General features: G+C 36.2%; 2 protein-coding genes across 6 annotated transcripts; one reads left to right on the plus strand and one right to left on the minus strand.

The window, feature by feature from the left end:
- Nucleotides 1-1,809: 1,809 nt before the first annotated feature.
- On the plus strand, nt 1,810-4,695 carry LOC116012428. Its single transcript, XM_031251959.1, has 2 exons — nt 1,810-3,898; nt 4,193-4,695. The coding sequence occupies exons 1-2, from the start codon at nt 1,810-1,812 to the stop codon at nt 4,693-4,695; spliced, it is 2,592 nt and encodes an 863-aa protein (XP_031107819.1).
- A 1,153-nt stretch (nt 4,696-5,848) lies between these two features.
- Nucleotides 5,849-9,068, minus strand: LOC116012031 (U-box domain-containing protein 7-like). Of its 5 annotated transcripts, none has more exons than XM_031251493.1 (6): nt 8,891-9,068; nt 8,527-8,627; nt 8,298-8,383; nt 7,394-7,579; nt 6,986-7,093; nt 5,849-6,742 (listed from the first exon to the last, which is right to left on the minus strand). In XM_031251493.1, the coding sequence occupies exons 3-6, from the start codon at nt 8,343-8,345 to the stop codon at nt 6,032-6,034; spliced, it is 1,053 nt and encodes a 350-aa protein (XP_031107353.1). In that variant the 5' UTR covers nt 8,346-8,383; nt 8,527-8,627; nt 8,891-9,068; the 3' UTR covers nt 5,849-6,031. The 5 variants fall into 5 exon arrangements, with proteins under 5 accessions (XP_031107353.1, XP_031107352.1, XP_031107355.1 ...); XM_031251492.1 differs by having other exon boundaries at nt 8,804-9,068; XM_031251495.1 differs by lacking the exon at nt 8,527-8,627 and having other exon boundaries at nt 8,891-9,060.
- Nucleotides 9,069-10,864: the final 1,796 nt, after the last annotated feature.

The following is a 10,864-nucleotide window of genomic DNA, read 5'->3' on the forward strand; positions in this document are numbered from 1 at the left end:
ATTATTGTAAATTGTAATAGAGGTAGTGAGGGGTGGAGCCGTGGAGGTAGTCCCCTTAATAGTGCATATATGCGAGTAAAATGATGGTTAGGTTCCAAAATAGGCAAGTAGGTAATTAAAGATAGATAAGTGAAGTGAAAATTTGTCAGCAATACTTCTGTCAATTGGAAGTGAATTTATATATATGTATTGTGAATTATAGCGTATTCTTGTGTGAATCTTGTGAAATTGTATATGTTCGTATACTCATATTAGTATAGAGAAGAAGAGAGAGAAGAGCAAATTTAACTCCAAAATCCAGGAATCACTTTTATTAGATAACAACAATATATATATACATATAAAAAAAATGCTAAAGTGTCATTTAGCACCATGAACTATATCCAATTATTTATGTCGCACTTTGAACTTTCATATCGTATATATCGAGCCACAAACCAAAAAAAAAAATTCACCTAGAACTTTTAGCAGGTTTCCCTGTCTTTCTGCTAACATGACGCATGTTTCCCACTGATGTGACATTTCTTTTAACCTTATGTGTCCATGTATGCATTTACATATTAAAAATTAAAATTAAAAAAAAAAACAAAAAACATAAACAAAAACCGGAGACCAAATTTCACTATTTCGCCCAACCCTATTTCACTTGGCAGCTGTTTAGTTGTTGACAATAAGATACTAAACAAAAAATTAGCATTTCTATAAAATTTGAAAAATTGAAAAAAATACTAAACAAAAAATTAGCCAAAAAAAATATAAATTCTAAAAAAAATGAAACATTAGAATTGCAAAATTGGAAAAAGTATACATTATAAAAATAAAGAGAAAAAAATTCTGGTTATTTTAATATAATATTTTTTTTTAAATTTTTAATATGTAAATACTTACATGGACAACATAAGGTTAAAAGAAATACCACATCAGTGAGAAACCTGCGCCATGTCAGCAAGAAGACAAAGAAACCTGCTAAAAGTTCTAGGTGAATTTTTTTTTGGTTTGTGCCTCGATATATACGATATGAAAGTTCAGGGTGCAGCATGAATAATTGGATATAGTTCATGGTGCTAAATGATACTTTAGCCTAAAAAAAATAACGAAACAAGTGTATCCAATTCAATGAAGAGAAAAACTAGGATAATGACCACAAATAAATGTATCTTTTTTTATAGAGAAAATAACAGTTATAGTTCCTAATTTTGGTGAAACAATTGACTCAGCCCCTCATTCCCCTCAATTATTGGGGCATTATCCACATTTTATCCCTCAATTATTATCTTGGTGGCAAATATAGTCCTCTAGTGACAAAATAAGTTAAATATCTTGATGATAGATATTGTAATTGAAGGACTATATATCGATCATCGAGATAACATATATGACAAGAACTCAGGGACAAAAAGTGCAAGACCAATGATAACTTAGGGACAAAAAGTGAATATGACAAGAACTTAGGAACGAATTCTAAAATTACCCTATAACTTAGGGATGAAAAGTGTAATTTGGAAATGGGGCCGAGTATATAACAAGGAGTTCCAAAAAAAGATCGATCAGTGCAAAAAACGGTTGGAAATGTTGCGTTCTAGACGAGATAATATTGGGCTAAATATGTATGCTTAGACTGAGAAAGACCTCCTTTATCTCCTTGAACAGCAAAATATTTTTTGGAAACAACGAGCTAAAGAGCATTGGTACAAAGGCGGTGATGTGAACAACAAGTATTTTCATAATTCCTTGAAGTCCAGAAGAAGAAAGAATAAGCATCATAGATTGAGAAATGAAGAAGGGGAATGGGTTGAGGAGACAGATGCGATGGGCCAGATTATGGTAGATTATTTTGGAAGGCTTTTCAAGTCTGACCAGGGAGAAATGCATGAGGTAATTGAGTGTATTACTCCAAAGGTATCTTCGGAGGATAATGCCAAGTTGTTACGGCCTCTCAGTTCGGAAGAAGTCCGCTTAGCAGTTTTTCAGATGCATCCCGACAAGTCTCCGGGTCCGGATGGGATGGGGCCGGGATTTTTCCAACATTTTTGGAATATTATTGGCGGTGAGGTAACTAATTTCTGCAGGCACTTTCTGGAGACTAATAGTCTTCCGGCTAAAGCTAATGATACGTATATAGTCCTTATTCCAAAAAAGGCTACTCCCGAAACAATGAAGGATCTGCGACCAATCACATTATGCAATGTGTTGTATAAGATTGCGGCGAAAGTGTGTGCGAACAGGTTTAAAATTTTGCTGGATGACCTAATCTCTAGTGCTCAGAGTGCTTTCATGCCGGGACGCCTCATTACTGATAATATAATGCTCGCTTATGAGATTCATCATTTCTTAAAGCGTAAAACACAGGGTAAGGAAGGGGTGGCCGCACTGAAGGTGGACATGAGCAAAGCCTATGATCTAGTTGAGTGGTATTTTCTTGAGGCAGTATTGTTGAAGATGGGATTTGTACGCCGATGGGTGGATATATTGTTGGAAACGGTCAGGTCTGTTAAGTATCATATTCTGCACGATCAACAACAGCTAGGGCCGATTGTTCCTGAGCGAGGTTTGCGCCAAGGTGACCCTCTATCGCCATATTTGTTCTTAATTGTGGCGGAGGGGCTGAGTGCTTTGATTGACAAGCGAATGTGGCAGAATACGTTGCATGGGGTTAGTGTAGCGCGTGGGGCTCCACCGGTTAGTCATCTTCTTTTTGCGGATGATTGTTTCCTATTTTTACGTGCCAACACTTACGAAGCTGCAAAAATGAGGTTAGTTCTGGATATGTACTCATCAGCTTCTGGTCAGATGATTAATTATGATAAATCCACTGTCTGCTTTAGTTCCAATGTGCAACAACATGTTAGGAATGAGGTCGTGAATATTCTGGAAGTGCCAGAGGGTAATACCACAGGGAAATGCTTGGGCCTACCTTCGCTTGTAGGATGGAGGAAGAAAGAAATATTAGGTTTCCTTAAGGACCGGATCCTCACGAAGGTCCGGAGTTGGAATTCCAAGTTCCTTTCTCGTGCAGGCCGTGAAGTCCTGTTAAAAAATGTTATACAAGCCATGCCAAGTTATGCGATGATGGTTTTCTTGCTACCAATGGGTTTATGCAAAGAAATTGAAACTCTTATGAATGAATATTGGTGGACTGGTTCAGTAGGCAATGGCAAAGGCGTGAGATGGAGGTCGTGGAATGGGCTGGCTGTACCAAAAGCAATGGGTGGTATGGGGTTTCGAAGGCTTCGGGAGATGAATATGGCATTATTGGGAAAACAGGCATGGAGGCTAATTAAAAATCCCAATTCCCTTGTTACTAGAGTGTATAAGGCACGTTACTACCCGAGTGGCTCTTACTTTGAAGCAAAAAAAGGTAGCAACCCTTCGTTCATCTGGAGAGGTCTGTTAGAGGTTCAGAATATTATCAAAGATGGTTGCCGGCGATGTGTTGGGACTGGGATTGAAACGGTTATAGGGAAAGATCCATGGCTCCCAGATGATGAAGTTCCTTATGTGCAGACCGTGTTTCATGATAATGTTTACAATTCGAAGGTGGCCTCCTTATTAAATGACATTGGTACGTCCTGGGATATTGATTGCGTTAAAGATATTTTTGACGAAAGAGATGTTAATATGATTTTAAAAATCCCAATAAGTGTTCGTAAGCCACCGGACCAATGGGTTTGGCACTGGGATCCTAAAGGAGATTTCAGTGTCAAGTCTTGTTATAAAAGACTTACATTTTGTGCAAATGATGATCGACCTTGGGCTTCTATTTGGAATCTCCATGTTCCACCTAAGGTCAAATCATTCTGTTGGCAGTTAGCTTCGGCTTGCTTGCCTACCCGGGATGCTCTAGCTGCACGGCGCGTTAACTGCTCCTTATTATGTCATATGTGTAGGGATGAGGAGAGTACATCCCATCTGTTCGCTACTTGTCGAGAAACACGGAAAGCTTGGAGTGATCTGGGACTGCCCATTCTACATATCACTAGTAATACTACAGTGGATTGGTTTTTTGCTTGTCTTAAAGTATTATGTGCTAACCAAGCTCCCATTTTTGCAATGATATGTTGGGGAATATGGAACAACCGCAATGATAGTGTTTGGAAAGGAGGAGTGTTTGATTTAAAATTACTACTAAGCCATGCATGCTCCTTTTGGGAAAGTTGGAAGGCAGCAAATGAAACATGATGTGTGGTGATAGGTAGTGGTGCTGCTGTTCGTTGGCGTAAACCATCAAATGGAAGAGTTAAATTAAATACTGATGCGTCCATTGATGAGGCCAATAATGTGATGGGGTTTGGCTGGGTGATGAGAGACGATGATGGTCGGTTTCTAGCATCCAAGAATGAAAGTATGAATGGTGTGTTTACTATCAAAGAAGCTGAGGCTATGTGCATGAGGGAGGCGTTAAGCTGGCTTAAGGATACGGGTTTGGGAAGGGTTGATGTTGAGACGGATTCCCAACTCTTGCTCAATGCGATTAAGGGACCCTCTTTTTATTCTGCTTTTGGTTTACTTGTGTCTGACATTAAAGAATTGACATCTATGATTCATGATGTCGAATTTAGTTTTGTTAAACGATCTGCGAATCGTGCCGCCCACGTTGTTGCTAGGGAGGCCTTTTCTGTGTCAGGTTGTGATGAGTGGTTTGATACCCCTCCTTTGTTTCTTGTTGACATTCTTGTTGATGATTCAATGAATTAATACCTTCTTCTCAAAAAAAAAAAAGTGTAATTTTTTCTAAAATATTTATAAATTGATAAATAATTGATTGTGAATAGGATTCTATGTTTAAATAATAGAGTTTTAAAGGTTGGGACATGGACAACCTATCTAACTTTCTACCGTTGACGATAATTGATTGGTTTGCATGATGAAAATACATGGAGGGTGCATTTAGGTACAAGACATTGTTTAGTGAGTTTGACATATGATGTTTGGGTTGACAAATGCATAAATCAACAGTGGTAATGAGATACCTCTTCCATAAGTGGCAAAAAGGCAGAGTTGCACATCCATGATCTAAGTACAATTCTCACAGTTTTCAAAAAAAAAAATAAAAGTACAATTCTCACAAAAAGGACTAGGGGTGAGTCCCTTGACCCATTTTAGAGCAATTCTAATCAACGTTTTTTTGAGTTTTTTATTGTTGTAAAAGAAAGATAAAGTGGATTGGAGTAGAAAGAATGTTGATGTTCATATGCTAAAACCTTGAGTTTTGAATTGAAATAAATGTAAAGATGCGTAGTGCATCCACGGAAGTTGCCCTTTGGATACATCTGCTTAGCAATTGGAGTGATCGTCAAGCTTGCGACCACATCAATTCTTTTTTTTGTTTTTTTTTGTTTTTTTTGTTTTGTTTTGTTTTGTTTTTTTTTTTTGGTTGTTGCAATCTGAGACCCATACAAAAAAAAAAAAAAACCCTTATCCAAAAACCCTACCAATGTAGTTCTCTTAGAATTTCCAACTGATCAAAATTAATGACTTTTTTTTTATGAGATTTAGGTGCATTAAGAGACTTAATTAGTGTATAAACCGAATTAGCTACAAGCAAGCTTTGAAAATCTTTAGCTAAGTCTCTATGTATTTGATTTCTCCCCTAGAGAACAACATTTCTGTGACTTTATCACAATTTATGTAATTTGTTTACATTTTCTAAACACTACTAGTTTGCAACAACTCACAAGAAGCCTTATAGGGATTAAAAAATTGATTTATCTTTTAAAAGTTAAGTGCATCAAGAGATTAATGTGTACAAACTAGCCGAGTACGACTCAAGTTTGAGAATCTTTAACTAAGTCTCCACATGTTAATTTTCTGTCAAGTAGGCTACAACAACTTTTTATTGTGGAGAACATTGATATGAAATTCATTATTAATGAAATTTCCGAAACTACAAAAACTCACAAAAAAAACACTTTATATTTACACAAGGAGATTATAGATCAAACTTGTGACCTTAGATCGTTCGACCATGAGGTCATTGGCAAAAACACTACTAGAACACAATTCTATTCTAATGTTATAACTTCTAAGGGTGTCAACTATGGTCCTCTGTAACAATTGACAAATTGGTAAAAGCTATGGGAAGTGACAGACCATCCATATAACTGTTCAGGCTTGCAATGGAAGCAGATGAAGCTTCCCATGAATGAGGAACTGCATCATATATACTGGTGGGATCAGAACAAGCAACTCCCTGTTCTGCACACCACTTTGATATCAGACCCTTCAACAGATTGTTCGGCGTTATTGTCAAGTCGGGAAGCGTCTCCCCGGTCTTTGGACATGTGTTGTGGCCTGCGTCAAACCACCTCTGAATCCACATCCTCTCGTATGTTTCCCCGGAAGCAATCACGACAGGATCATACATCAACCTCGAAGATACGGGGCATTTGAAACCATCAGGGGGGATTGGAAAAAGATCGCGCTGCAGATTGTAGCCATTCTCGGTGTTCTGTTCCAGGATTGCTTTCCCATACTTGCTCAGAAGATCCAGCAAGAACAACAGAATCTTCTTCTTTTGACCGTCGCCTTCACCGACGTTGTCCAGCAGCGTTTTGATGCATCGTTTCTCCATCAAGAGTGCGTTCGGCGAGGTAATGTTTAGCCTCCACATCGCAACCTGAACAGACTCGAGTTCGCTCTTTGCACACTGAAAAAGTAATTCTTTCACGACCTTAGCCGCCTCCTCTTCCGATGGTTCTAAGCTGAATCTTGCACCTCTAAGATCATCAACTAATTGAGCAACCTGGTATGACAGTTAATTAACGAGGTTAACGAACACCTAAAAAATATTCAATATATAACAAGGACTGCAGAACAATTGCATGTGGTTGAACAAAAGTGAGCTAAACCTGACTAGAAACTTCAATGCGCTTTAAATAACTAGTAGGTGATGGTCTAATATCAATTCACGGTTAAACATAAGTATTATGTAACATAGGCCATAAAGAACCCGGGAAAAATATATCATCTTCAAAGAGGTACGAACCTCTGCAGCCAGCAATACGGGAACCATGTTTTGAATCTGGCTCAAGCTAACCTCCAATAAGCTCCATGACTTTTGACACCTCAAGAGTATAACATCTCCTTTCAGAGCCTGCAAATGTAATAATAAAACGCTAAAACGACTATGCACTCTCAAAAGACTAAAATCGGCAGGATGGTTGAGAATTGGAAGGAAATTCGCTAAGCAGCACATATAATCTAACCGATTGACTCAAACAAGGGACCGTGAATGCCAACTCAACCACATCTAGAACGAGCTATTGCTATAGGGCGTGATTTCTCACAATAACTAAAATAAAATTAGTGATGCCTTCAAACATATTCTACGACGCATAGCAACTAGCAAGTAAACCACTTGGACTAGTAAAATTTAAGGCTCGGTTAAACATACCAAGTAGAGTTTACTTGATTCACTGCACTGCTTAAGTATTGACTTCGCCTTCTCAATGGCTTTATTCAATAAGCAAAGCGCCTCTATCCCTGATCTGCATCGAGGCCGGGATGCTTCTATTGCTGGAAGTATTTTTGAAGCTCTACTTACTGAGTTGATTAATTCTGTGCACATTAACCGATGCACCTGTAATAAGTAATTGTAGGGATATCAGCTTGATTTAACAATCAGGTAATACAACTACTAAAATAGATAGAAACAATTTGAATGGGATGATTTCAACATCATAATTATATCCAAAGAAAAATTCATCCAAGAAAAAGAAAAGTTCTTTTTCCCAGTTATACCCAAATAGTCAACTCAAACAATCAGTCTCAAAATTAAGAGAGCATCATATATATCGGGGCAACTCCAACCAAGTTAGTCAGGCTGTTGACTTGGCCGAATAGGGTCACAAGGCGGAGTTTACCCTAGGGTCACAAGGCGGAGTTTACCCAGTGCAAGCTCTCAGGTAGTGAGAGCAGGTTTTCCTCTCATCCAAAAAAGAGAGAGGTGCATATCTACTTAATTTCAGTCAAAATAGTGATTCTAGTCATTATAAATGGACATTACCAAATTACCAACCATTAGAAACCCAAATTTGATTTACCATTAGAAATTCTCCCATTAAGTGAGAAATTTATTTAGGCAAACAAAGTGTATCTTTACCAAAATACTCCTTGAAATTACATACAGGTTTCTACGCAACAAAAATTGCCACTTTGGCAAAAAATTGAGTAGATTCCCAAACCCCAACCCACTCATAATCAGAGAACTGATTTTACTAAAGAATAATAATCTAATTGACCAAAAAAAAAAAAACAGATCTTCACAGTTCATCCATCCATTATCACCAGTTTTGTACCTTAATAGAGTTAGGAGTTGGAAGTGCTTCAGTAACAACTGTCTTCATACTCAAAGGAAATGGAAACAGAAGAACAGATACCTTATCTGCAAAACATAAAAAACACTGCTATCACACCTAGTATTGCTAGGGTAACATGAAAGAACGCTAAACCAGATGGGAAAACAAGAATTAACAGAAAGCTAAGCCAGCCAATTCTCTTCTGAAAGAACACTAAATTCTTAATTACCTAGCAAAAAGGTAGAGTTATGAAGACCACCAAATAAGTACACTTCTGGAAACAGAAACCCAAACCCAATTCCCTTCTGGAACCACACCCACCTCGAAAAGCTGCAAGCTTTCCAGCAAACTTTCAGGATTTGAATAGAATAATTACAAATGACAACTTAATTCGTTCAACTTTCAAGAAAAAACTCGTTCTTGTTCTTCTTTTCTTTTCGGAACAAAGAAACCCGATTCTGAACAGTTTTCAACAGATGAGATTACAATTTCAAACAGAAATCAACCTTATTGAGACCACAGAAGACCAAGGAATGATGGGTGCACGTACAAATGTACAAGCATTTATAGACAGCATTAAAGAGAAACCTAACCACTCAGTCACATCTTGGGCGGCACCCAGAGAAGATAGGGGGTATATGTATATGTAAACTGATCCTTGTGAGAGTGTGAGAACACAAAAGTGCGTGGCTGCGTGCTTAACGAATGAAAATTTGGAATCTCTCTTCAACAGAAACAGAACAGCCTTAGACGGGTCAGCAGTCAACACCATTGCGGCCTTGCAATCATTATTGTGTGGACCATAGTTCACATAGCTGTGTGGAACATATAATCAAATAATGCACATTCAATATAAAAATAATGTATATTTAGTATAAAAATAATGTACATTATATATAGAGGATGTACATTATTTGTGTACTGAATGTACATTATTTTTATAATATAAAAATAATGTACATTTAGTACATTAAAAATGTACATTTTATTATGGTTCACATAGCTGTGTGGACCATGGTCCACACAATAATATGCCGCGGACTTGCGGAGAAAGGAGGAGCCCAGTAATCATCCTAAAAACTCAACAAAATCCAAACCGGATTTAGTTACGTTTGGATATGTTCAGTTTTGATGTAAAATTATTTATTTAATATTAGATGACAGAAACAACTTATTTTTACTTTTCAGTATATAGTATATGTGAAATTTTCATCAAAAATAATGTTTTAACCAAATTTATATCTTTTTTTTTTTTTGAATACTACTGACTCTACAGGCTCGAACCCACCCTTTCATGTGGAAAGCAATCGGGTGCCACTAAATCATAAGATCTTGACACTATATTTATATTTAAATATGCCATAACTAAAACAAATGAAACTAATAACCTATCTATCAAAGGAAAAAGTACTATTTTTTCATTATTGTTTGTATATTCACAAATCTCAATTGATGACACTAATATGTAAAAACCATAGTTGAGTATTATTATTTTTCTTATAGTATTATAATATTATTATTATATCAATTAATGAAAAGTGATATTGCTTTTAAATTTATAATACATTATTTTTCTTCACTAATATAAATAGTTGAAATCCATCCTTCAAACACAAATAAACTTCTAAACTTTTTTTATGAATTTTTTGCTCCATAATTTCTAAACTTTCTCTACGAACTTTTTCTCTCTAACTTCTAAACTTTTGCTACCAACTTTTTGATCTTAAATACATGAACAAAGTAAAATTTTCATCTATTATCGTCAAATTTCATTATATATTTTATAATATTCATATAAATATATACTTGTGTATGTATATTTCAATTTTTATCCTTTCTATAAACTTTTTATCCCTTACTTTTAAACTTTCTCCACAAATTTTTTCCTCCTAAATACTTGAACAAAGTAAACTTTTTATCTACCATTGTCAAATTTTACTATACATTTCATAATATCAGTATAGAATATGTTTTGATTTTTATTATTTTTATGTTTATATTTGTAATTAATTTTTTTTTTAACAGAAGGCTATTGCAAACTGTGGGCTGCTATTCATAATAGCAATTTAGGGTTGTGAATAATATAATATAGTAGCACTTTGTTGCTATTCACAACCTCAAGTTAATAGCTCTTTTGCTTGATGTCTAGTAGTATATTCTGTATAATTGTATGTCTGTATATATCTAACAATTTTCTTTTTATTTTATGCAATTAGTAAGTATATATTTTAAATATTTTATTTGAACAATTCTGTTACTATAAATTTTATTATTCAATATTGTTATGAATTTTTATATGAAAGAATTTTGTTTGTAAATGCTTATTAATACTATATAAGTAATTAGCATATAATGTCTTACCCAGTGTTGCAAAAATCCCGCATAGGCGCCGATTAATCCCTGCCTAGGCGCTAGGCACTAGTCGACCGCCTAGCGTATCACATTAAATGGTGGTCTAGGCGGCTGGCCGGCTAGGCGACCGCCTAGGCCGCTTAGGCGCTGACCGCCTAGGCATCGACTAGACCGACTAGGCCTTCTAGTCGATCGATTAACTATTGTTCTTTTTT

Source organism: Ipomoea triloba, chromosome 3 (genome assembly GCF_003576645.1).
Source record: "Ipomoea triloba cultivar NCNSP0323 chromosome 3, ASM357664v1".
NCBI lineage: Eukaryota > Viridiplantae > Streptophyta > Magnoliopsida > Solanales > Convolvulaceae > Ipomoea > Ipomoea triloba.

Excerpts from the sequence above, each read along its gene's own strand:
- LOC116012428 (XM_031251959.1), top strand. The coding sequence starts at position 1,810 with ATGGGCCAGATTATGGTAGATTATTTTGGAAGGCTTTTCAAGTCTGAC. Across the intron at positions 3,899-4,192 it reads TATGTGTAGGGATGAGGAGA|GTAGTGGTGCTGCTGTTCGT; the intron begins GTACATCCCATC and ends GTGTGGTGATAG.
- LOC116012031 (XM_031251492.1), bottom strand. The coding sequence starts at position 8,874 with ATGCTGTCTATAAATGCTTGTACATTTGTACGTGCACCCATCATTCCT. Across the intron at positions 8,628-8,803 it reads TCTTCTGTGGTCTCAATAAG|CTTTTCGAGGTGGGTGTGGT; the intron begins GTTGATTTCTGT and ends GAAAGCTTGCAG. Across the intron at positions 6,743-6,985 it reads CCGTATTGCTGGCTGCAGAG|GTTGCTCAATTAGTTGATGA; the intron begins GTTCGTACCTCT and ends CTGTCATACCAG.